The sequence below is a fragment of the Artibeus jamaicensis genome, unplaced genomic scaffold (genome assembly GCF_021234435.1).
Source record: "Artibeus jamaicensis isolate MK-2021 breed Jamaican fruit bat unplaced genomic scaffold, CSHL_Jam_final scaffold_1964, whole genome shotgun sequence".
In the NCBI taxonomy this organism is placed as follows: Eukaryota; Metazoa; Chordata; class Mammalia; order Chiroptera; family Phyllostomidae; genus Artibeus; species Artibeus jamaicensis.
In genome coordinates this window covers 25,414,243-25,442,073 of record NW_026522030.1, presented here as the reverse complement: position 1 = coordinate 25,442,073, position 27,831 = coordinate 25,414,243, and the positions used below count along the sequence as shown (strand labels likewise).

The following is a 27,831-nucleotide window of genomic DNA, read 5'->3' as shown; positions in this document are numbered from 1 at the left end:
TAGTTATTAACAATTGGACTGAGGCCTCTCTTTCTTCCTCTTAATCTCTGCCTGCAAATTCTAGCCACTTCACTCAGTGCTCCCCCTATCGCCACCCTGGGCCCTGTCCATGGGACATTTTCCTCCTTGTTTCTCACTTTCCTTCCCCAATGGGCCTTTTCCTCCTTGGCTTTCATTGGGTCTTGTACAGCTAGGTGGTTTCATCTGAGCTTGTAAGGATCTCTGTCCCATCTATTTCATTATAATCATGTGCATGTTCATCAGGTAGAGGGACAAAATATAAGACTATGTTACTGTCCCTTACAAATACTATTGAGTCTCTCAATTATTTTTAAGTTGAGGAGCCTAGATCAGGGAAGTGACCTGAGTCCGATATGGGGCCTTCACTGTCAGGTTCTGGCTCCACTGCTCTGACCTCCCACCCCACCCCCGCCACTGCCAAGAAGTCAGGTTGTCCACCAGGACTACCAGGCAGGGCTGCACAGCGTTCATCCATACCCACAGGGACACACTGTTGCTGCTGATTACTTCCTCAGCTTCAGCATACTGTATAATTTAAACTTCGACTTGTTCTTGAATAAATTTGTTAAACATTATTTACTCCAAATATTTGATGCCATTTTAACACTTTAGACCATGCCAATCCCAGATGTAAATGGTTCATATTAACATGTAAGAACAGATTTTTTAGTCACCCAGCTTAATTTCCCTTTGTCTTAGTGACATTGAAAATCTCAGAAGTCAATTTTTATGAGACTTCATTACAAAACTTGAGGAATCATACGAGCAGCCGAATTTGTGTGACCCTCTCCAGAATCCTCAACAGGACCCCAGAGTCCAGGAGGCGGGAACATCTCTCTCCTTTCTAAAGCAGTGTGATTAGGTAAATGCGACTCAGTTGTGCACTTTTTACAGCCATTCTCCACAAGCTGAATTTGTAGCATTGACAGCAAAGTTTGGAAGTGCTCCAGTGCACAGAAGAACACACAAGTCCTTATCAAAAGACAGAGAGGAAAGGAACCCAAGCACCATGACTCTCACATTATAAATCTACTTCCAGCTCATAAACTGCCTTCAACACTGTGCTTCTCGAAGTGAGTTCACACCCCAGTTTACAGCTCATCAGAGATGGAGGGTGTAAATAGACAGAGAATGAAGGAGATAAGCCTGGTAGCTGCAGAGAAAGGGTGATTTGGCTTCTGGGGACAGGATATAGCAATATTCTGCTGACTGCATACAGCCTTTAACTTCCCTGCCTTCCCCTGTTTTTATGCTTTTGAGCTATATACTGTATTTGGTTGATAAATGTCTGTAATGAGAAGGATCAGGGTATAATTAAAATGGCACTAGATTTAACATTGGACATGTGGAGAAGAAAATGCAGTCTGTCACCCACTTAGCCTTGCAATACACGGTATTAAGCTGGTTCTATTGACACAAATTCCATTTATTGCTTTCCAGTTTATAGAAGGGTAAGGCACTTAATTGTATCATATTGTGAGTTGATTGTACATCACAACAGTTTTGGCACAGTTGCAATAAAGATCAAACTCATAGAATATGGGAAGTGATTAGGGCAGAGGAAGGCAGGGGTGCTAATATGCTCATCATATACAAAATAGTATCAGGATACCTGAAATAGAGATGCAATATGATAGATATTAAATAGAAGAACTGAAAATAATAGTTATCAATTATTGGTAGGATGTGGGAGATAATATGATAGTTTTCCTCCTACATTGTGGAAAGTGAGTAAGTGTCTTAAGTTAGGGAAAAAAAAGAAGGTATAACATGTTAATTAGAATTATGGATATAATCCCTAGAAAAAACAAAATTCAAATTGGATCAAACCCAGGAGAGCAGGACTGAAGAGAGGAAGGAACATGGAAGTGTACAATTTCTTTTTTATCTTAAGCTCTTTAGAAGTACTTATTTGTTACCAGTTGCATGTATTGCTTTGCTTAATTTTTTTTTTAAATTAAAAAATGTATGGATTCTTTTCTAACATTCAGAAGTTCTATTTGCAAAGATACAACCAAGCAATAAATTAGGCTGATCCAAATGAAATAGCCGGTATTTGTCTCATTTGGGCCTGCACAAATGAGATTGTTGAAATTTCATTTGGTTCGACATAGATGGTTTTCAGATTTTAGACTTAACATGAAGGTTCAGTATATGATCAAGTCAGTGACACACTGGCATTTTGGAAATGTCATAATTCATTATGTCTTACAAGGCCCTTCTTACCAACCAACTCTTCCAGCCCAGCTCACCTTACAAGGCAAAATTCAAATGGCACATCCTCTCACCTCAAACTCTGTACTCAGAGGATTTGCTTTCTTTTCCTTTTAAACACCCTTAACCCTGTATTTTTTTATATCTGTCATGGAAATTTTTATGTTCTGCCTTTAATGACTGTTACTGTGTATTTCTCTCATCTCTCTAATAGCCTGCCCATCCTTTGGGGAAAGATTTGTGTTCTATTGGGAAAGACTGCATGGGTTTTGAAGTCGATCCTACCTTATCTTGCCCACTTTCCAGCTGTATGCCTTTGGGCAAATTATTTAACATCTCCAAGACTCAGTTACCATATTCCTAAATGGAGACCATATTCCTAAAATGTTTCCCCATTGGTCCATCAGGATGTCTGAATAAAAGAATGTATGTACACTGCTTAACACAATGCCTAGCATGCAGAATATGTGTATTCTCTTCCCCTAAACACTAAACAGTTCTTTTGGGGGGGGTGGAGGTGGGGTGTGGTATCTTGGATTAAAAGATGCTGCAAGTATTGCAAAACCCTTTGAAGAAAAGCTATAAGTAAGGATTACCTTTTGAAATATGGCTTCTCAAATAAGCTTGTTAAGGAATAAATATCAAAGGACTCTGCTTTGCATAATAATTAGAAGCCATCCAGAGTTAAAAAACATTTGGGGTGCATCCCCCAAAATCTTCTCTGGGACCCTCATTCTTAGACAGTAGCCCTTGTCATTGGTTATGAGCTCTACTGAGCATCTGCCTTTCTCTGGAATTAGGACAGAGTCTACAGCTGAGGAAAGCATCCTGGGAAGCTGGCATGGAATCCTGGACCTCATAAATGCTCACTGACTTTTCACTGCTTATAGACTAAGGGCTTGCCCCTTGTGTTCAGAGCTTTCATCCTAAAGACTCCAATCCACTTCTCTGAAGTTCACTCAGTGACTTCATGGAGCCTCTCCTGATGGGTCCACTTATGTAGCACTTTGCTTGCCCCTCTCATCACCACCCTCTGATAGCATTATTGTTATAGCTGCATTCCTCTTACCAATTCCTACCCCTCACTAGAGCATATGTACAGGAATTTCTGTTATATGTATATAGCATGTATATATTATATATCTACTTCTGTTAGGGTAAACTCTTAAAAATTAATACACAAGTCAGGAAAGCCCTGGAATGCACGTGGTGTGGTTTGTGAATGATCTCCATCAAAACCAAATTTCTTTTACAATGGGAGCATCCCTGTGAAGGTACATTGGCAAAGGCCAACTAACTTGAAGAAGTCATTTAGGAAAATGTAGTAGCTACTGGTTTAAACTATTAAGCAAAGGAAAGTTTCCATAATGTGGGCTCAGGAGTGGAGGATCCCAAATGATAGAACAGATACCAGCATAGGACCCTTAAATGGAGGTGTGGGCACACAGCTGGGACTGGGGAAGTGGGGTGTTAAAGGAATATTTTCCATCCTCAGGAGCAGAAGGAACTTTAGGGCTTAGGAACACAGGGTCACAGAGATAGGCAAAAACTGACTGGCCTACCTGCCAGGGTTTTGTATAATCACTCTGCATAATTATTCTTGAAAATACAAACATTGCTGGAGCTGATTGACAAGTATTGTTCCAGCAGGGAGGGGTGTCAAGGCAAATCAATCCAATTCTACCACATGCCAATGTGAAGAACAGATATAATTTTGGCTCTTAGGGGCTGTCAAAGCGAAGGATGTGCCGTATGTGTATTTCAAAGAATGGTGTTCCCTACAGTCTAACAACTTGAAAGATTTCTGGGGCTTTCCCCCTCCTTGCCTTTTTTCTACAATAAGTTTTGGTAATTTAACTTCAAATAACTCAGTTGCATTTATCTACTATAATGATTGGGTTAAATTAAGCATTACTCTGGAATGTTGCACAGCTATCCTGCTCTCATTCAGCATGAGGGCACCAAAGTTTGGTTTAGGAGGGAGGGATCATTTTGGATGCCATTAGATATTGTGTGGAGCACCCGGGTTGGTACCTGTTGCCCTCCCAAGAATGCAGAGTTACCTTGCAAGAGTCTATCTTGTCTATCACTGGACCTATTTCAAGGCTTAGCCTAAAGGCCCACAATGGGGCCCTTGGGGATCCCTGAAAGTCCACTTCCTCCTTCAGTGACTTAATGCTGTGATGAGCATCAAGGCCAAGGCCCTCAGAAGTGGCTCACTCAAAATCTTTCTTCTGTTTTAGAATTTTGCTGTGCCCTCCACTGCACTGTACTCTCAGAGGCTTCCCCCCAAATCTCACTCCCAGTTTTCCTTCCTCTTTCCCTCACTTGTTCCCTCCCTCCCTCCCTCTTTTTCTCCCTCACTCTTTCCCTTCTTTTCTTTTTGCACCTTTTAAATTTCTTACTCCCTACTCTTCTTCCTAGCTTATAAGCACTCCCAAATTTCTCCCTCCTCAAATTCCCCTCCAGCCCCATCTTCTAGATCCAAGGTGCCTGCTATCTAGACTGACCTGTCTGCCCCTGATCTCCCATAAGAGCAATCTCCACCCACCACCTCCATGTCTTCACTCACCACTCACCCTACTGCCCCAATAGTCTGATATTTGCTCTCCTTAAGCTCGTTTGTGGTTCCTTCTTTTGCCTCTCTGACCTGTCCAATTTGGTCCCATTCTATGACTCATTGTTCTCTGTCTTTCTCTGAAAACATTATCCTTGGCATCAACCTCTATTTTATTTGGAATCATGGACCTGACCTCAGCTTCCCTGGGAGCAGTCACTCTGAGCTGTGTGCATCCCATGAACAAGAGGCTGGAGAGGAAATATAAATGATACCTGAGTGGAGCTCACCTTTGGCCTAGCACAGGTCTCTGTGCCAATGAGTTCTATAGCTACAGCCTAATTGGCTTCTCTGCCTCCAGTTTACCTTGCCGGAATAATCTAATAATTTGTACTTAACACTCACCCATGCTAAAAAATCTTCAATGATTCTTGCTAGAACTCATATACAAAATAAAGTCATGGACTCACAGGTTGCAGGATGTGTGTGCTGAAGCCGACCTAAGATGCCATTTAGTTCAAATATACTCATTTAAAGATGAGGAAGTGAAGGCAAAGGGCAGTGACATCATTGTTCAAGAGTCTATACCTTTTAGTGTCCAAACTTGTTTAAACTACCTAGTGAGGTATTCAAAGCCTGTTGTGCTCCAGTCTCATCCTATTCCTAGAGCATATCATCTACTGCCTCTTCAGGAGTAAACCAAGATAAATCATTATTTCCCCAATACACTCTGGACTTCTCCTCATCATCCTTGCTCCTTCTCTCCCCCACCTATAACACTCCCTTCCTCATCATTTTTATTTCTTGTTCAATGACTCATCCATTCTTACATTTTCATGTTATTATTTATTCACAGAATACTTTAGATTGCTGAACATGTTCTAGACCCAACAGTGGTTGTGCAGAAATTATACCTGTTCTTCTACCCTGTCCCCAGAGCATCCCCGAGTGTGCCCACAGACATTGACTTTTATGCCATTGGATGATGAGAGCTGTGGACGACTGCCTGTGCAGTGCTTGGCTGAGGGTGGCTTTTGTGTCACGTTTCAATCTTATTGAGTTCTGCTTTGAGAAATAGTCTTAGGAAACTCACTATTTACTCTAGGGCCAATGTGAGGACATTGATTCCCTGTGTAAAATCCATTCAGAACATTCCTTTGAAAACTAAATGCTATAAAAGCTCTTACCACAAGGAATGTCTGTACTTTTACTTTGGGTAGTAAAAATTTTATAAATTACTGTTTTTCTTTTGGCTTCTGCTGCCAGGAAGCTCAGAGTCAAATTATTACTTAATTTTAATAACCTCGTGGGACCCTAGAATTTGCACGTTTGCATTTCTACTTAATGCCTTGTCTTTGCTTTCCTTTCATTTTCCTTGACTTGAGTTCTTACTTAAAGTTTGCTTTCCTTGCATAGTCCCGTAAAGTATTTAAAATCTTTTATGAAGGAAGCAAAGGTATAAGTAAGGTATGATAGATATACGTATTGTATTTTTCTGTCCCTTTAGTTTGTAAGTTTCTTGATTTTTTTTTTAAAGAATTTTATTTAACTAGGGTCTACTTTGCTCATCCTTTTTCTCTAGACCTTAGAAAAATGCCCAGGCCATAGTAGTCACTTAATAAAAGTGTGTTGAACTAAATTGCTAAAAGTAGACCCATGATTCCCTAGGTGAGCAAAATCTACCTGTTACCAATGGTACAAGCTTGGATGAGTTATTTAGCTCATCTGATCCTCTTCTTTCTACTTTAATCTGAAAACAGAGATAAGGGTACCAGGCTAGATTGCTGTGAAGATTGATAACCCCTGTAAGCCTCTCAACACCTGTGCTGGTTCTTAATAGCAATCAGCACATGTTAGGCCCCCACTTCTCTCCCTCTCATTTCACTGGAAATAGCACTTGGAAAAGGATAAGTGTATTGCTCTATGACCACAAGTAAGTCAATTAATTGTGGTGTCATCTGTAAAGTAAATGTGACTATTGACCTCATTTAGAAGGATATGAAAATTAATTGATGGTAATGCACATTGGGATTTTTTTCTTGAAAAGTGCTTAAGAATGGCTCAGTATTATTATATTTTATTTCATCATTAATATTATTTATGAAGACTTGGCCATGTCTTTTCCTGGTGTGTTTTATGTCTGTGGTCTTAATAGCATTTATTTTCATTTTATTACCAACTTTTATCTTAATAAAAATGTAGATGAAATTCATAAACATAGTTTCCATCTTTTATGCAAATTTAATTTTATAAGGTAGATGATTTTACCTGTTTTGATATGTTGCCCATGAAACAGACATTAAGATAGATAGTAAGTAATTTTTGTTTATTATATTTACATCAAACTCAAGCATTTTTCAAGGTATTTAACTTTAATATCCTGCTTTTCACACTCATATTTTATGTTTATTGGTCATTTTTAATGAAATTCTTCATTATGAGATGTTTGGTACATTTCAGATGATAAATGTGAATGCTTCAAGCATTTCTACTAGAAAAGATAATTAACTAAATGAAATACCTGTTCCCATATTTACATCAGGAAGTGCTCACTGCCTTCAGTCTGAACTAGGGCCTGTGTTACAGAGTCCAAGGGTGGCTCTTCTGAAAGCCAGGACAACTGAGTCCTAGTTCAGCCACCTTATACCTGTGCGGCCCTGGGAAAGTTGCTGTCCTGACCAAAGTCTCACGAGTTGACTGTCAAACACCCAGGAGTCAGCCTCACTGATCTTTAAATTCTCTTCCCATCACAGCATCCAATCCTCTGAGATGGAACCTACCTTTGAGGCAACTGGCCCTACATTTAGGTCTATAGAGAAGCAGAGAGATTGCTTCCAATACAGAACATTATCTTCTGAGTCTGCATGACTTTTTACATTCCTATTCAAAATTTATCTTTCCTTTGGGCTGTAGATAACTTAGTACTTGGCATATACAAGATTCAACAAATGTCTCAACTTAAGGTGTGTGTGCTGAGCAGGATGTGTCAACGAGGCCAAGGTTCATTCTTTCTTTTCTTTCTTTCTTTCTTTCTTTCTTTCTTTCTTTCTTTCTTTCTTTCTTTCTTTCTTTCTTTCTTTCTTTTATTTTTTCATTTAGTCTTTATTGTATTTTCCCCATTACCATTTAGTCTCCTTATACCCCCACCCCACAGCAGACCATCTGAAACTGCCAGCATCTTTGTAAACTACTCAAGCTACTTTGTGATAAAATGCATTTTTCAGCTGTAATGTAATATTACTACAGAACAGGGAACCTACTCAACTCTGTTACATATGAAGCAAATGACCAAGGACACCAGATTTCCACTCTGGAAAATTCTATTAATGACAAAGATGGCCAGTCAGTTCTCAGCCACTCATCTCGATTACTATTGCTGGTCATGGACTTCTCCTTGGTTCTATAGAACAGATTTATTTGTACAATAATCTAATCATCTGCTTTGTTTTGACTGTTCTGATGTACACAGATCAGTTTGCAGGCCACATGAGTTTGGTGGTATATTACTTAATACCACATACGCCTCTTATTGATGCCTCCTTCTCTTTGAGCAAGGTACAAAAGAGAAATTTTATCTATAATACTTTTTTAAAATCAATTATTTTTTGAGTTTTTCTTCAAATCAAGGAAGTCATTTATGGTACAGTTTGAATATTTATTTATTTATTTATTTATTAGTTATTCCTCTGGGTTTGGATGATTTTAATTAAGTCTCTAAAGTTCAAAATAGGGAACTGTCTGACCTCAGGGAAAGGAAGTACATAAAAACTTTTCATGCTTACCTGACAGCTTATTTATTGTGGAATCCTTAGTGCTAGTCCACAATGAAATAAGGAGCTTGTCTGGAATCAGCGTATTGCTTCCTTCATTAAGAAAGTCTTGCTTCTATCAAGTCATTTTATTGCCATGCACTAGCAAAACCAAACCCTCACAGATCCTCACCTTTTAACTGCAGGGTAAATGGCACCCCAGTGTTTCTACAGCTTATGCAAGTTGTAGAACCTGTCTGTGTCCCAGTCCCTGAGAGGGATGGCACTGGCAGGTGAAGAGGGAGCCTGTCAGCCAGGAGCTCCGTGTGTGAGAGGAGTAACCCAGATGTCAGCAAGGAGGGGGCAGAGGTTGTTTAGGCTGATGGCTCCCTAAGACAGGCACTTTGTGATAGCTGGGGGTCTGGCAGGGGAGAAAGAAAGAGCCAGGAATCAGGCCCAAGGGATACTTATGGTTAAGGGGTGGGGATGGCTTCAGTTTGGGAGGGTGGTAGGGTGAGTTTGGGAATAAGCATGGATGTCTTACAGGCATAGCCAAGGTTTTACTTGAGTCAAGGAGGTGAAGGGAAGTTTAAGGAGAGCTCAGGGGTGAATGGTGGTAATCCAAGAAAGTCCCACAGAGGAGTCTGTGAAGGAGGTGAAGGGGTGACATCAACTCAGACTGGGGCACTTACCAGAAAAGCTGGGTTGAGAGGGCAGATAAAAAGGGATGCCATAACATGGTACCAAGGACTTTCTGTGGTGATTGCAGGAAACAGGAAGTACGGCAGGTTGGGACAAGTCCTGATGCTCTTTGGAGGAGAATGGAAAAAAATTTCTTAGCTCAGTGATGTGATTGCCTCAGGGTAGTTGTCATTCCCACTCCTGACATCTGAGAGGATTGGGCTACTTTATTGCTACATACTCGATTGAGCTGTTGTCAATTGACTGAAATAATACAATTAAACAGTGTTTGCCTGAGGTCTTATTAACATTCAGCACATATTTCAACAAATATTTAATAGCAGCAACTGTAAAGTACTGTAACACCTAGTCAGGAATGCAAATGTAAACTGTTACCTATGCCCCTGAATGCCTTTCAATCTTACACAATAAAAGAGAGATTAATTCTGTTTAGGGGGAATACATTGGCAAAAGGCCCCCATTCATACAATCTGTTAGTTCCCAAACCAGCAAAGTAAATTAATGCAAGATAGCCATTTTTGTTACAGAACAGACTGAGTGGGGCGGGTGGTGAGTGATATATTATTACCAAAAGGACCCTCCTTTTTCTCCATGGGTTCCCCACCGGAGTAGGTTCACTTTGCCCACCACCAGAGGAAAGACTTCTCTCAATGCCAGAAACTGGTGAAAGGGAAAGGAATTATTTATTTAAAAGTTATACAGACTCAGAGTAATGACTTAATATCTTCGTTAAAATACTAAAATTCTTTAGAATACCCACAAATGTGCACAGTCCTTCCTTCTCTCCTTTGCTCAGTCCAGGGTACCATATCTCAGGAACAAAAGTGGAAGTCCATGATTCAGGCTCCCAGCATCATCAGCTGTGTTGCCGCCACAATCTCCAGTTAATCCAAAGCCATGTGGTACCTTCTCATGGCCAACCAGCAAGAGTCCTTCTACCCCCTTTCTTCCAGGAAAAGTCTTTCCTGCTGCCTAAGCCACATGGCAAAAGGGAGCACCCCAAAGCTGGTGGTCCTAACTTTCACCCAAGCCATGTGTTTCCAACTCTTCCCACAGCCGTGTGGTCCTCTCTCTGTATGGCTGCTGCACCTCGGTTTAAATCCTCGAGCCAATCTTCCTCTGCTGCCCCATTTCCTACTCCTCCCACAATCAATTATACCTGCCAGCATTCCCATATTTGTCCAGCTTTACCGGGCTGCCATAACAAGTCTGGGCAGGCATGGACCCATGGTGTGGAGCCAATCATCTCCAAGCTCTTTCACAGGCACTGTAACCAGGCAGAGTTGCTTCCCAGTTGCATCCTGGGTTGAAGTCATCCCCATCCCCTTGGCCACAGCTATTTAACGTATCTATGAAACCAGTTAAAGGCTATAGATATGTTAAATGACCATGCCAGAGGTTAGTTGCAAAGCCAGTTGCTATGCAAAACAGCTCTCAATGGCTCTGCTCCATGTGTCCCATCCCCCAGCTCAGACTGGTTTGGTGAGTGTGAGGACATCCTATATATATATTTCTCTAATATTTCCTGAATACCCTGAATTCTGGACCCCATTACAAATCTCTATTTGTGGGCCCCCCTTGGCTGCACCCTGTTACAATTTCTTAAAGAAAAGAGGCATTTAATGCTTTCAAAGTTAACATGAAAAAAACTGGTCTCATCCATTTTAGTTTTGGAGGTGATGAAATTTTTTTTAATCTATAGCTTTATAAACTTATTTTCCACCAACTTTTTCTCCTCCTTGGAAAACGTTTTTAAAAATAAGAAGAAAATGTAAATCAAATAAAAAAAGTTAAATACTTGCCTCAACCTAGTGAGAGTATAAAGTAAATCAAGTGGCTATTTAATTCCCAGTGAACATGTGACAACCATGTAGTTAAATAGTAGATTTAAATAGGGCAGCTAATTCTCTGCAAAATTACCCTTGTCTCTTTATGTGGGCACTCTACCTAATGAACACATTTCTCTCCGATTAAATCCAGGCGTTTCTATTAGAGCATGAGATATTAATTAATATACATTCTTATAGTCATTAATATAGTTGCTCATAAAAGACTTTTTGATTTCTATCATCCTGAGTTCCAGAGGCCCATGGAAGCCCTCACTAATTCGAAGCACATGAATTACCAGGGGAAAAGTCCTATTAAATTAAAACCTTAATCACCACTTGCATTTTATATTAAGTTGTATCTAAAAAGAAACTGTGTAGCATATTCATCAACATAGAATGGATAAAACAAATGGTGGTACAGTTCTTCCACAAAATATTATAAAGTAGTAAAAGCAAAAAAGAATCACTACTACACACACATTGTAACTCAATAAAACTCAATCTGAAGGGCATTGTTGAATGAAGGATGTGAGATATGGAAGAATACACATAAGTATGATTCCATTTATCTAGATTCAAAACCAGGCAAGGCTAAACAATATCTTGTTGAGGAGATAGCATGAGTAAGCAACAATAGAAGAAATGACTGACACAAGTTCAGTGTAGTAGTTACCCCTGGGAGGAGAGTAGAGAAGTGGATACAGTCAAGAAAGAGCACAGTGGTGCTTTTGAGTACTAGTGACACTCTGTTTCTTAGATGGAAATTTGGATTTATGGGCATTCATGTTATTATCATTATTTAAACTGCACAGATACGCTCTGTATTTTCTTTTGTTTTTATAATGCAGTTTGTAGTAAAAAAAAAACATTTAAAGAAAGGTTATTCAATTAAACCACAGTAACAAATCCTTTCTCTGTGCTCAGCACAGGAGATCACAGGAGATAGACAGGGCTCGTCTTAACCTCCGGGAGTTTACAGATGTGAAATAGTTAAGGGATAAGTCAGAATTCAACTAAGCATAAGCCATGATATAATTTGAATCCAGAGGGGGTCTTTGGTGATCAGAGTCACCCTGGAAAGCTTTCTGAGAGGGTGAGGATTTGAACTGGCCTTTGCAGGGCAAACAAAACAAAGAGGAGGCAAGGGAGATTATTTTGACTATTTACTATATTACTTATATATTTTTATCTCTCTTGTCATGCTCAACACAATTTGCAATTAAAGAGAAACTTTGTGGTGTAGGAGAAAAAAATAGACTCTGCATTCAGACAGACCAGTGTTCAAGTCCCAACTTCTCACTTCCCACACAGGATCATTGGAATTCCTGCAGAGAGCACTGCTTCATGAGGGTCCTGAGAGTGAAATGAAAGAACACTATTGGCCACACATTCCAAGCTCTAGAGAGTGCTGCAATCTTTTTTTAATACGGCCATTTAGGGATGAGGAGTTCAGAAAAGAATGCAGTTGATGTCCTGGTGCTCCCCTTGTGCTAAGGGAGTTCATAACTGACATTGCTGGTGAAGAGACATGAGCTTGCACTGCAGTGCTGTCTTCTACGGCCTCCTTTTGGGCTTCTCCACCAGCCCCGTTCTGAGGACTACTGTGCTCTGCTCTCTACCTCGCAGCTAATGGGCTTCGAAAGGCCTTTGACTGCCTCCTGCCTTGTTCCCCAGAAAGGAATGTGATTGAGTGACAAGGGCCTGCTCTGCTCTACACCAAGGAAGGAAATATTCGCTCTTCCCCAGAAGCATTTCTTTGTTTTGAAGAGCCAAGCCTAGGGCATGATCTTAGAAAGGGACTAAGAAAGGCAGCTTTTGGCACAGCCTGGAAATTTCTGGTCCCAACAAAAAGAATTACTGAGGATCAACCACGGTCTAGCCCACTCACCAAGAGACTAGCACTGGGGTGAGGACAAAGCTTTAATTCACAATGCAGGTCTTGTATTTTCCTTTTGTGTCCTTTGAGCCCCTCTCCCTCAGGAGCCTGAGGCAGTTTAACAAAGGATTCGGATTCCTAACTGTCTCTCTGCCTTTCCCCACTAGACACTACTAACAAATGTGTGCAAAGCATCTGGCTTGTAAGACTCCTGCCATTAAGGTCCATTTCTTTCTCATTTTCCCCCTTTCCTAGTCTGTGAAGTCCACTGATGACATCCTGCAGCCAACAGCTAAGTCACCACTTTAGTTCTATCAAAAATAATAAATGAGCTCTGGAGAGCAAGCCGATGCAACCGCCTCCCAGCTATTTGGGGTGGACAGGGAGCATGGACACTGGGCTTCTCCTCTGGTCTCCTGTGTGTAGAGAAGAGCTCAGGATACAGGCCACTGATCCTCCACCCTCTGCCTTCACCTCTGTGTGCTTCAATTCCAATTTCCATTCTTTCTTTGTTTTACAGTTGTTCAGCACATCAAGCGACATAACATTGTTCTGAAAAGGGAGCTAGGCGAAGGAGCCTTTGGAAAAGTTTTCCTAGCTGAATGCTATAACCTCTGTCCTGAGCAGGACAAGATCTTGGTGGCAGTGAAGGTAAGAGAACATTCCAGAATGTCTTATTATCCACAGTCGCAGTAATGTGTGGAAGTGTTACTTGATTTTAGTGGCCAAATCAGGAGCATTATGTCTGCTATGAAGGATATGTTCAAATTCTTTTAACTACATGGACAGTGAGAAGGATATTTGGGGCACATCCAACTGTTTTAGGTTCCTTTAGGGGCAGTCTACCAGTCTGCAGGCTGTGGCTAGCTTGAGCTACTCTTCCAAGTCAACTTCAACTTAATTCTGGATGGAGGTCATTGGGGTCAGACAGAATTTAACCGCTAAGTCTTGGAGACGCAACCCGGCTCCTCAGATTGCTTGGTGCTTGTGCCCAACTCAGCTGGACCTTGTCTTATGTTGCCTTTCCAGAAGGGAGACTGTGGAGTCCACTCCCTCTCAGCCTCTGTTCCGCTGAGATCTGTTATTCCTTATCTAGTCCCTCCCACATGTGTCCAAGGCACCAGGGCTGCGTATAGTGCAGGCATGATTGCATCCTGGGGTGCATGGCATTTCTTGTGGACTCTGCCTCCCTGGCAGATACAAGGTTTTACTAAAACAAGAAAGCCTGAAATTCCTTCCTCATAGCCATTTTCTCAAAAATTCAGAAAAGAGACCTGATCTTCAATAAGATAAAAATTATTGAAGAGGGTAAAATTTCCACTGAGCTCTCTAAAACACAAGAATTAACAAAATCACACAAAAAGTTCTGTAGATCTTTTACATATGTATTGCTGAAATTTAAGAGAAACTCATGAAAGTATTGAATAACATATGTAAAACACTTAAAAGGGGCAAATATTTATAAAATGAATTAAGTGGCAAATGAATGTGGACATAGCTGATATAATCATATGTGAATTCTTGACTTAATATAAGATGATTGAACTTGGGGTTGTTTTTTGTTTGGATGTTCCTTTGTTCTGCCAAATGCACAATATTTATATGGATGGTATTTGTTTACTAGTTATAGCACGCCAACTTAACTTTTTTAATCAAAAGTATATTCCATTACTTTATGGAATGTTGTTACTTTATTTAATGTTGTACTTTACATTAAAATACTTCAGTATATACAAAATGGGTAACTGAGGAGAGAGAAAATTATTCTTGAGCTTACCCATCCTGCAGACTAAACACAGTTTCTGTTAAAGTCCATTCAAATGAAAACTGCATTTGCTTTTCTTGTCATCAAAAATAAGTCAAGCAGCATCAGTACTCCTAGACTCTCAGAAAAAGCTCCTAAAATCTGCACTTTGGAGTGAATAAAGGTCAGACCTTTCTAGGAAGGATACATGTAATAGCTATCAAATAAACGTTATCCCACTAAGAGAGCAAATGGGGTGGAGGTGAGATAGAGGGGAAAAGAGAGGAGAGGAGACATAAGAGAAAGGTGAAGTCAAGTTGGGTTAAGGTGTGAAGTTAGAATTCTTCAGTGACTTTGGAAATGTTTAATCCCTGCTATTGCTTCTTCTTTCATTTACTCAAAAAGTTGGTTATTTTTAAAACATAAAATGTTCAGAACATTTGGCAGTGTTAAATCTTCAGTCTTTGCTTTCTTCTTCTGCTAACTTTTTTTTATAAATAAGACCAAAAGGTGCCTCTATTTTTGTAGATTCATAGAACTGATAAAATGTTAGAACTAGAAGAAGCTTGGGGAACATCTAATTCTGATCTAGCCATGTGTTATAGACAAAGAGACCGAACACTGTGGATTTATGTTCTGGGCCCAGGTTTCCCACTGCTATTTGGGGGCCACCAGGGAGCTAAATCAGGCCTTCAGACTCTGAATTCACTTCATGGGGTCACAAGGTGAGAGAGGCTTTGAATGTGAGAAAATCCTGGGAGGTTAAGGAATCCTAGGTGACAGCGTAGGAGTGGCTGAGAGACCTCAGCCAAATATATAGATGCACAAAATTTCTTGGTATAACATTTCACCTTAGTATCATTCCTTATTCTGTGCTTGCCTCTCTGTACTTCTGGTGCCCTTAAGGAAAGGGTGTTACATAGCTAAGCCTGGGCACAGTCAGCTCTATGTTACATTTCTTCCCAAACACATGCTAAGATCACATCAGTTCTTGGCCTGGTAATGACAAGGGATTAGTTTGTGACAGCCATGTATAGCTGGTTATCCTGCCCATAGCGTGCTGCCAGCTGGGCATATCTCTCATCACCACGGTCAGGGAGACTTCTCTCTGGTTTAAATCCCAGTCATGGCCCTGATCATACCTCTGACCCAAACCCAAAGCCTTGTCCTCATGCAGTTCCTGGATTTGCCAAAAAGTGTCTGCACTTTTGAGGAGTGACTTAAGAGGAGTGTTTGTTCTTTAGTTAACATTGCTAAACAAAACAAAACAAATGGATCTGCCCTTTTGTAAAATCCTGACTCCTTCTGTTTGCTAGTCCCCTTCTTGAAATTCCAGTGAAACTATTATCTCAAGCAGAGGACAAAATGCCTACAACTTAAAAATTCATTCCAACTTCAAGGTCACACACCTAGGAAGTCTCATTTCACTAACTTTGAATGTGCATTTTTGCTGGAATCAGAGGCTTTGCTTATGTTTGCTAGCATGATCACAAGCTTCCAAGAGGATGCCCGTTTTAACTTTCCGGGATCCAGAGGCCGCAGCCATGCCAGGAACAAGTCAAATTCTCCATGGACTCCAGGGTGAATTAGATCAAAATAGCAGAGGAACCAACCTTTCATGGAGCTGCCTCTTGCCAGCCTGCCAGCCTGACCTGCTCATTGTTAGGGCTGTGGGCCAATTGGAAGTCTGTTCAAAGGCTATCTAATGAGGCTGGGTGGAAGATTCTATGGTTCAGTCCCAACTAGAATAAAAGGATTTTTCTGAGGAGTGAAACAAACTGGACACTGCTTCCAGATCCTGCACAGCCTGTCACCTCTGAGGAGTGGCTGCCAGGGCTGCTCTTCTTCCATTGGAGGCACCCAGGGATGTCTTTCTGCCCGTTGCCTAGCAACCCCTGCAGCATTGATTATGCATGCTAAGAAATAGCAGCTATTGTCCTTTTTTCTTCTCTGGAAAGAACTGACTGGTTTGAAATCCAAGGCTTTGCATTCAGACTGACAAATGTCAGGTTCCTGTAAATTTGGGTGTTGTCTGCTCCAAGTGATTTAAGAGCTTGAGGGATCCACAGGAGCCAGTTTAAGATGGAAATGAACCTAAGGCATGTGCGGGGCACTCAAGGGCATGTGGAGGCGGAGCTCGTCTCTCCCATTAGAGTATCTGCATGTTTGGATTCAATCTGATTACCCTTTTCTTGATATTTTTGGATGACCTTTTTTTTTAGTGAAATGTATTTGTCAGCCATTTCTCCCTTTACACTGAATTACAACTGAAGAACCCACAAAAAGGATGAGATGCAAAGAAACCAGTCTTTGATCAAAATGAGTTAATTTACCTTTAAGTACCTCAATTGTCAAGGAAACATTTCACTGTAGTTTCCCTGCATTCCATACATGAGCTATTTTTGGCTCTATCCAACATCCATTTCAATAGCTAGAATTCCTACAACATTGTATTATGAATGTTTGCTAATTTTTGTTTTTTAAATACAGTCACAAATACTAGTGGATTGATGGCCTCTTCTTTCTCTCTCCACTAACTTAGGTGTATTAATAGGAACATCAAGTGCTAAATACGAGAGAGCCCTTAGAAATCATGTATATAACCCAAGTTTTCTATGTGATGGATGAAAAAACTAAGATCTGGGCAAGTCAAGTGACTCCCTCGAGGTGTAAGTTAAAGTGAGCGAGAGGTGCTGCCCGGGAAGACTTGAGAAGATGAGAAATGGTGAAACCTATGGTCAGGAGGACTTTCTGTGGGATCTAACTTAGAATTTTTGCTTTTCATGTTTCTGAATATCTTCTTGTTAGCAGAGGACCTAATGATAACTTTTTTCACCAAGGATTTGGAAGAATTGATTGATAAGCCCTCTGGCACATTACCCTGAGGCAGCCACAAGTACCACCCAACACATTGCTGCTGTTCCATGTCTGGGGGCCCCTCCATCCACACAACTCCCACCAACCCATCAGCTCTCAATTCAAGGTGCCTTTCTTTGGGGAAACTTCTCATAGCCTGTGCTCCCATCTAGGTCAGATCACCCCTATTATTTGCTATGAAGGCATCTCTTGTCCTTTATGGCATTTGTCAAGGTTGGTGATTATATATATATATTCATGGTCTTATTTAATCAGTGGCATGAATGTCTGTCTCCTTCACTTGGGTGGCATATTCCTGAGGGTGGGGACCATGTCTTTAAGCACATGGCCTAATATGTGTAACATGCAGTAAATGCTTGTTAAATGAATGAAGGGATGGATGGCAAATGAATGGGCAGATAGACCATAGAAAAAGTGATGAGTTGGCAGTTGGCATGTCTAGGTAAGGAAATGATTTGATGAGCTATTGACATTCATAGAATTTTATAGCTGAGAGGAACTATGAAGATAATATGTATAGAACAATGTAATCTAATGAAGAATTATTTTAGAAATGATCAAATCACTGTACAGATACATAGAGCTATTCTTTAGCCTAGGTCCCATATTTTGCCAATGGGGAAGCAGGAACCCAGAGGAGATAAATGACCCACCCAAAGGCATACAGCTTGCAGGAGGTCATTTAATGTCACACCTAGGACTAAAACTCAGGGTTCCTCATGTCTATTGTGCACCACACTTTTACTTATTAAATTTTATGTATGTCCTGATAAACTAAATTGAGAAAATTCAACACAATGCCACTTATGAAATAATACAAAGGAATGTGTTAGTTGTTCTCATTTGCATGTAATGGTTAGAGGCACTTACATGCTTTCCAAGTAAAAATGTAATTCAAGGGAATAGGTAGAAATAAAGAAAGTGGTTCTTGGAGTAAGGGTTTTGGCTTCAGCAAAACATAATCAGCTTTGAGGAGAAGAGCAGTATAATGCTCATTGAAAACTAGTTCAAGATGGTTTAATCAGAAAAGGGAATTTATTTACTCAAGATAATGGTAAATAAACTCTGCTATAGGTATCCTAGCTTCTAGCACTGCAAATTTCAGGGAATTAGTTCTTTCTTTCTTTTTCTTTCTTTCTTTCTTTCTTTCTTTCTTTCTTTCTTTCTTTCTTTCTTTCTTTCTCTCTTTCTTTTTCTCTCTCTTTCTTTCTTTCTTTATCTATGTATCTTTGTCCTGCTTTCCTCTATATTGACTTGCATTCTCAGGCAAGTTCTTCTGACACCATGGTAAAGATTTGGCAGTAATATCTCTGGGCTTAGGTCCTGCCAACCTAGCAACATAAAAGAAAGCTTTTCTTTCCCAACAATTATGCAAAAGTCCAAGGTCTGACTGTTACTGGTGTGCCTTCAATTGTGCCACCAGGACCTATGGCCAAGGGAATAGAATATTCTGATTATCCAAGCCAAAGTCACATGCATATCCCTGGAAATGGAGGATTGGACTAACTCTACCCAACATACATGACTTAAAGTGGGGCATTGATTTCCCAAAAGGATATTAAAGATGCTATAGCCAAACTGCAGGACAAATAGGCCTCATTTCAATAGGAATAGTTGGGATCCAAAAGTTCCCTAAGGACTTGAGGTTGTCCTATGACTGTCCCTTCTTCATTCTCTCAGTAAGACACTAGGGATTGTCCTCTAGGCTTCCTTGCTAATGTAGTGCAGCTCTCTCTCATCTCTGCTGTTCTCTAACCTTTGACTGCAGCTTCCATGCCAGCTGCTGCTCACATGGTCTCTATTACTAACAGTATTATTTCTCAAGCAGGAAAATACTCTGTGTCCAGTTATTCCCCTTAGTCTTTATGCCAGGCAATCTATCTGTGGTCCAACCAGCCAAAGAATTCACATGCACAGATGAGACCACCTATGGGAAAGAAGTAACTAAGAGTCAGTTGTCTCAGAATATGTTTAAGGACAGAATACAAGCTTGAAAGGGAAAGCTCATTCTCTCCAATTCTGGAATAGTAAAACAATTCATAAATGGAAAAGTGCATCAAGCATTCATCAATTCAAATGCTCTACCCAGACAAGTTTATTTCTGAGACAGATGGCTATTGTCTTTCAGTCTTTCTGTTTTGTGTGTGCATGTTTGACAGTCATCATATTCATACTCACATCTTGATTACTGTGGAATCCCTCTCCCATTCCTCCCTCTTCCTGTGCTTCCCCTCCACTTCTCCACTTGCACTGACATGTAAATCCTTGTTCCTGCAAAATGGAAATGGATGGTAATAAGATTAGTGTATTTAGAAGAATTTTTGTTGTTGTTGCCCTAACAGGACATAATGTTGCACAAAGTACTATCAATTCCATCTTTACTTTGTCTCTAAGAACAGCAGTTGTAGAACTTCTAATGGTGGCTAGTTAAAAGACTTAATCATCCTAATGGTCCAGACATTGCTTCATTGATTTCTATTATTTTTTAGTGCAAGTGTATTCTTCCCTGGTGTGTGTGTGTGCACACACACGTGCATGCTTACATGCATTGTAGAATGGAGAGCAGCAATCCCCTCTAAGAATTCCTTCTGCACTTGAGTCAGATAGGCTCTAGTTATTAAGTCCCAATAACTTCAACTTTTAACCTTTGTCAGGAGATCTTTTTTTTGTCTTGTTAACCTTCTTCCCTGCTCTATCTCTAGTTTATCTTCATCTTTTCAGAAATGCTATAACCAAAACAGTGCATCACTCTGTTGAGGACTGATCTGGTATCAAACGTATCTGGAGGGTTCATGCCACACCTCTGAATCTCTAGAATGGGTCCACTGTGGTAGCTGTGTTGCTTTTGAATCGATGTTAACATGATAGCTCAACTCACAGTGGAGTCACAGTCTATAGGCTCCACCAGTTCCTGAGTAGCTGGTAAAATTGACTCAGACAATTGTATGCTGGCATATTTAAAGCCTGTAAATATATTGCAGTTTTCCATATTGGAGACCAACTTCTAATTCACTCTTTTGGTCAATATTTCCCTATCAGTTAGTTTCATATCTTCCCAACACTTAGCATTTGTAATATGCAAGTTTATGTAATATGTACACATAAACCATCAATTTTGTCCCCTAGATTACTGAGAGTATTTAAAAGTATGTGAGTTAGAATTTAGGCTCATGTTTATAACTGGATGGTCAAATTGTTAGATTCTGAACTATTAAAGTCAGCACAGCTGTGAAAAATAGATATAGCAGCAATCAACACCCTGGCTATGAACCTTGTATTTGAGGTTGTCACTTCATATATAACTGAAGCCCTTCCTCACACAGGCCAGCTGTGTACAATTGAGTTGATACGCACAGAGAAGTTGATATGCACAGAGAAGTTGATATGCACTATGTTTCTAGTACATAGTGACCACTGTCTTAGTGTTTGTCATCATTATTATTTTCTTACAAGGATTTAATTTGTTTTTTACACTTGTAGGGACATGGGGGAGTCACCTATTATAATCTCCTTAGTTTCTAAGATTTTATTTTTACGAAATCTTCCTACTTCTGAATTTATTAAAATATACTCTTCCAAAGTTCACTTTTATGAGAATTTGTTGAAGCTCCCTGTACCTTTCTTTAGAGGAGAACCAAAAGTTAGAAGAATCATACAGCAGTGACTGTGGCTTACTCTAAATATTTGGCTAACCATTGCCTGTAAGAATGTTATAAGAATGGTGTCTGTCTTAATTCTGTTTCAGTCTAGCATTGCTCCTTAACATTCCCGAGAAGCAGGTTGGCCCATTAATAGCCTAATGAGGTGGCTTTTGTAGAACAGAGCTGTCCAATAGAAGTATAACATGAACTACAACTGCAAGCCACATTTGCATTTTAAATGTTCTTAGTATACATAATGAAAAAGAAAAATAGGTAAAACTAATTTTATTAATATATTTCATTTAACTCAACATATCTAAATATTATTACTTCAACATATGAATGAGATATTTTATCGATATCAAGTTTTCAGAATCTGGTGTTTTATACTCACAGCACATCCCAATTTGGACTAGTCATATTTTAAATGACCACTAGCCACACATGACTATTGGTTTGCATTTTGGATAGTGCAGGTCTAGAAGATATCAAAAGAGTAAGAGTCTCCCTTAGCAATAGGTCTTGACCCCAAAGATCCTGACCTGGAAGGACTTAGGCATGTTAACAAACATTCTCATGCATTTGGTTGCCTCATATGAGAATTTACTTATTGCCATCTATGTTTTAAGCATGGTGGTGGGCATGGGCATAGTGAGGTCTTCCCAGAATAGTCTCTTCAAAAATCTTTTACTTTAACTCTGTTTCTGTATACTCTAAAAAGTATAAGAGAAGAATTTAACATCACTATAAAGAAAAGGACACCATCTCTATTTTACCCTGTGTCTCCTAAACCACCTACATTTTGAAGTTCAGAATCATTTATCATGTCCTACAACATCCAATAACGGGATGATTTTAAATAAGCTCTCTTGCCTCTTGTACTACTTTCCTGTTAGCCTTATTATTTGGCAGAAACATTTCAGATGAATATGAATTTTCCTTTCTTCTACTTTACTTCAGTAACTTCTCAGTTCTGTGCTGAAGTTTATTTCCTGCTATTTCATTCTTTCAGCTCTAAATCAATGTGTATGCCAGGCAGTAGCTCACGTTAGCTCTGGATGGGACCACTTCCTCAAGAGTGTCTTCAGAAAGGCTGGAGGTTTTGGAGTGTCAGGAAATTCATGATAATAGGTAGAAATGAAGTTACAAAGCAGACACTAGGAGTAAGAAAATAGCAATGCTCAATGATGGGGCAAATATGCCTGTCAAAATGAAACTTATAAAGTAGAGGGAATTGTCAGGGAGAGAGGCTGCCACCTTATGTCCATTGCCAAGGGACTCCAAGAACCAGCCAAGCCTCCCTTAATTGAGTAGAATGACAATCAGCATGGTACTAAAACAGAGATGATTTTTATAAATAGAGTTGATAGCAGGATTTTTCCAACTTCTGATTGCTGTCTGGCTATGGTTCCACCCTTAGAAAAATTCTGTCCTTAGAGTGCCAAATTCAGAAGATGATTTTGCCCAACTCGTTACCACCCTATTTTCTGAATCTCTTAAAATAGAATTGAATCATAATTTAGAGAAAGAATCCAACATGCAAAAATGGATGGGCACATAGGATGAAGCCAAGTTTGTGGATGCATTTGCCCCATGAATAGTGAAATATTCTCTCTTAAATCTGAAAATGTTATTGAAGCACATTTTTTGAAATTAAAGTAAAAGTGAACTCTCTTCTCATAGTGGTTTGCTTTTGGGAAATAGAAATATCAGATGCTTGTTAACTCTGTCAGTTTTTGTCCCCTGTCCCAAGGAAAATACTATCTTGTCTTCTCTCTAAGTCTACTCCTCTATCAAGTTGACATTCCCTGCCCCTACCTCACCCCCACTCACACACACACACACACACACACATAGACACAGCAGTATTTGAATCAACACTACATAGCTAAAACTTGAGAAGAAAGACTACATGCAGAATTTGTTCATGCCTTGTGACAATGACTTAAATGTGTCCCATCCCCTTCTCCAACTCTCTGTTAAAGACACATGAAGGGCTTACAACTACTGCTATCTCAGAGACTCGGAGTAGCCTCTGAGTAAAGAGACTGGATCCTTTAGAAAACACTGCAGGGTGGAAGGGCTTTTGGGAGGGAAATGGTGGCAGCATCAGGAGCAATACTGCTCTTGGGTCTTGCACTGTCCCCACACCTTATCCGTGAACATTTTGTCCTTACCGGGTCCTCAAGTGAGCAAACTGAACACAGGCCTGTTGTGTTTTCAAATGCAAATCTCCCAAACATTACTTCTACAGGGACCCTGGAAGGCATACAAACTTACACTGTCTCACCCAATCCTCCCAGTGGTCCTGTGAAGTAGATGATATTTTACCCTCACTCTACAGAGGAGAAAACCAGAGTTCAGAGAAGTTCAGAGCAGGGCCAGGATTTGAACTGGATCTTCAGATTTTAAATTAGCATTCTTTTGATTTGAGCACCACCATTGTGAAGATCTGTCTTTTGACTAGAAAGAGAATACAAACATTTGGGACCGGCTTTTCAGGACAAAGTGCATTGGAAAGGGCCCCCATCTAGTTTGCATTCTCCTGCCTGCTTTCTTTTCCTGGCACTTCCTTTATTTCTGTTCTTTACTTGGGGCCATGTTCTTTCCAGATGAGCATTCATGGTTTGTTCCTTTCTAATGCTCTCTTACCTCTGGTTTACACAGACTTCATGGGTCAGGGCTTCTTTGGTTGCCCGACACTAGTTTAGGCAGATGGTGATAAACAGGTGAACCCAACACACTTCTGCTGTCAAAGAAAGTAGGGGAGAGAGACATATATTCAAATCTGTAATGCAAGTCCAAGTGTGAGAAATGTTCAAATGTGTGCATTTTGTTCTGTGAACCCAGGGGAAGGATCCAGCTGAAGACAACATCTCCTTCGTGTTCATTTCTTTGCCTCATCTGCTATTTTTGTACATAGAAGTCCAGTAAAACAAAATAGCAGGTAGATTTTTTAAAAAGACAGATAAAAGCATACCCATAGATAAAACCAACCTATACAAGTCACCAACATAAACCCCTCCTTCCTCCCTGTGTAACAGAGGGTTACAAGGAGTTTGTTTTGGGTGGTAAAAGCCCTGTTTCTGAAGCTTTGAGGGAGCAGTTTCAGATCCTAGATTCTTGGCCACTGTTCATTTTGACATTAAGTGAAGAAATGTGCAGTTTCCATGGAAATGGACCTATGAAAATTCGATGGCCTCTCTGGGCACTTGCTGGCCCAAATCTTCTCACTGTTCAAAGCAGAACTGGTGGTACTTCTAAGAGATATTTCTTAGAAAACCATTTACTAAAGTAGGAAACCCCATCACCAGACCCTTTTATCTAATGGTATCTTTAGAATTTGGCATAAGAATTAACTGCTTTGGGCCTAATGAAAACTAGACTAGTAATTTGTCTCCTTGAGTCAGGTCACCAATGGGGAGAAAGCTTCAAATTTAGCCAAAGGCAGTTAGTGAAAGTGCTAGATTCCAAGTGAGGATGATAGCAGAAAAGATTTGGGGATCTTGTTGCTACCTCTGCCATCTAGTCTTTCCACATGGCAGATGTGAAGCAGGCCCTGCCTATTCACCTGTGCCCTCCTGTGTGGAGAGCAGCCCCAGGCGTGGTAAACTGCATATTGCAAACTCATCCTGTGGAGACTCAATCTTGAACCACCTGGTTCTTCTCCCCTACTCACTGGAAAAGCTGCAACAGTCCTCAGCTGCCAGCTTCCTGTGAGGGCTCAGCAAATTCTTTCATGGTCACACTTCCTTCCTAGGGTGGCCTCCAGTTGATGGCTGATTGATAATTGGTTGTAATGGCTCATCCCCATTGGCCCTACTCAGGACAACTCTGAAGGGTCATCCTCTAGGGTCAGAAAAGGCTCTGTGGAGACTGCATTATAGCTCAACTTCATCCTCTGCCCAATTCTTCCCACAGGTATTAATCCCAAGAGCATGCCTTGGTCAATGTCTTGTCTACTAATCTCTATCTGCTCTCCAAGAACTTGACCTGTGGCAAAACCCAAGGTCTATAGGTTGTCCCAGTCAGGAGTATCCCCCACAGGGAAAGTGGGTCAAGGAAGTGAGCTACAAATGACCATCAGGTATCTGGCAGTGCTCCTCAACACAGGACATAGCGTGCAGTCTTACACTCAGTCTGCACCCGGTGTATCACTGTGCTTTCATTCTGTTCCCATTTAAATGAATGTGGTGCTCACATTTGCAGTCTGACTTTGATAATGACTAATGGCAGTCCCCTGGTAAAAGTATCCACACACTCATGCCACCTCTACCAAGAGGAGTCCTCTGGGCTTTCCTCTTCTTTGTCCCTCAGTTGAAGCATTTGCTGCCTTTCCTCTTTTGCTCTTATGTTTGCTTCTTGTGGCCTTGATTATTTAGTCTACAAACCTCTGCTGAAGACTTGCCATGTGCCTGACACTGTGCCCAGTGCTGGCAATGCAGATGGAAGGCTTGAGGAGCCCACCATCTATACCAGAGATAATCAACTACACATGCAATTTGAATGTACTGTCACTAGTGATATGGCACAAATTAAGTATGAGGTGTACCAGTGAGGGTCATCCAACCTAACCTGGGGCAGAGAGGATGTAACAGTAATGACAGGGTCAGGGAACATTTCTCAGAAAGGTGATATCTGAGCCCAGTCCTAGAGGACTGTTAGGTGTTAACCAAATGTATTAGTTTCCTATGGATGCTATAACAATTACTGTCAACTCAGTGGCTGAAACAACACACATTATTTATCTCACAATTCTGTTGGTCAGCCATTGAGAACCAGTTTTGCCAAGATATCAACAAGTCTGAGTCCTTCTGGAGGTTCTAGGGTGGAATTCATTTCCTAATCTTTTCCAAGTTTTAGAGGCTGCCTATATTTTTTTTGCTTGTGGCCTCTTCTTCCATCTTCGAAGCCACCAGCATAGTATCTTTTCTCCTCTCCAACCTCTGCTTCTGTCTTTACATTTTCTCTTCTTGATTCTCCTGCCCCTCTCTCCCAAGTCCCCCTGTTTAGGATGACGATGGGCCCACTCAGGTAATCCAGGATAATCTCACACACCAGGATCCTTAACTTAATCACACCTGCAAAGTCCCTTTTGCCATGTAAGGTAACATATTCATGTGTTCCAGGGATTAAGATGTGGACATATTTAGGGGGGCACTATTCACCCTTCAACACCAGTGACAACACCTGAGTCAACATTCCAGGCAGAGGGATGAATATGTGTAAGGACAGGAAAGTGTGGCTCGGTGTCATTTGGGCAGCTACAGACATTTCATAAGGTAGATGCATAAGTTTCAAGAGAGGCATGTCAAGAAGACATCAAGCTGGACCAAAAGGCAGGGGAGCCAGTTCATTTAGAACATTGTGTTTTAAACTTAACTTATCATATGTAACTTATCTCCCTATTTGCATATGAGCACCCAAAGCCAGGATTTGGGTTCACGTCTTTTAGATGCCACCATAGCTCTGGCTCAGTGACTGGCACAGGACAGGAGCTCAGCACATGTATGTGGCATCAACACATGCCAGCTTTGCCCTGCCATGACACCGTGGTGTCAGAGTGGTTTGAGCCAAGAACCAAAGGCTGGTGTGATCCTGGGCATCTTCATCCTGGCACTGTAGCTGGCCTGCTGGCACGGATGTTTCCTGAGCCAGAAGTGTGTGTGGTTACCATTGGGAAAAGGATTTTTAGAGTTTGCCAGATAAAACTGGCAAAATGGTCATTGTCAAGCTGGAAGATGGGTACATGAGAGCATATTATGCTTTTCTCTCTACTGGATATTGCCATAATATAAAGTTTTTACAAAGTTATATGAGCAGAGGTAAGGTGCACATTGCATCCCTAAAAAGCACCACGGGCACCAAAATGGGAGACAAGTCCATGGTAATAGCTGAGCCTAGACCAGGGTTAAAAGGGATGAAGACTCTAAAGCACTCAAGTCTATAACTTAATGAGGTAACATCTGTGCAGGTGCTTTTAACCGTAAACCTCTGCATACCCATGAGAGACTTTTCCTCAGTTATTAATGCAAACATTATCTCCTCAGAAATGAGGCCATTTTTATTCTTCTGTGTAATTAATGAGTTGAATTTCCTTCCCATCCAGGAACCTCAGGGCCCACCGAAGTAGTCCCTTCTCCATGTAACCTCTCTTTAACATGCTTCATTTAAGATATGCTTGTTTTCTCCCCTCTCTGTCCCTCATCCCCAGACACTGAAGGACGCCAGTGACAACGCACGCAAGGACTTCCACCGTGAGGCCGAGCTGCTGACCAACCTCCAGCATGAGCATATTGTCAAGTTCTATGGTGTCTGCGTGGAGGGTGACCCACTCATCATGGTCTTCGAGTACATGAAGCATGGTGACCTCAACAAGTTCCTCAGGTAGAGCAGCGGGGAAGGGCCAAGGCAGGAGGTGGGCTCAAGGTGGGAGCAGGCAGTCATGGTTCAGACAGCCTGAGTTAGAGCCTCCTAAGTCGTGTCTGCCCTAACATGCTGTTTTCTTTCAAAGAGAGCTGCCTTAGGCTTTGAAAGATGAGCAAATGTGCTGCCCGTGATTTCTTGGTAGATGGTGTAATTTAAAAGAAACAGGAACGATGTCAGGGGCAGGTGGCTAAT

The 27,831-nt window shown here is 40.8% G+C and overlaps 1 protein-coding gene across 1 annotated transcript in view; it reads left to right on the top strand.

The window, feature by feature from the left end:
* LOC128626019 (BDNF/NT-3 growth factors receptor) overlaps window positions 1-27,831 on the top strand; it is a 147,122-nt gene that overhangs the window by 52,093 nt on the left and 67,198 nt on the right. The window contains exons 4-5 of the mRNA XM_053656207.1: window positions 13,469-13,599; window positions 27,425-27,597. Of these exons, the coding sequence (XP_053512182.1) occupies window positions 13,469-13,599; window positions 27,425-27,597 (304 nt within the window). The remainder of the gene's footprint in view (window positions 1-13,468; window positions 13,600-27,424; window positions 27,598-27,831) is intronic.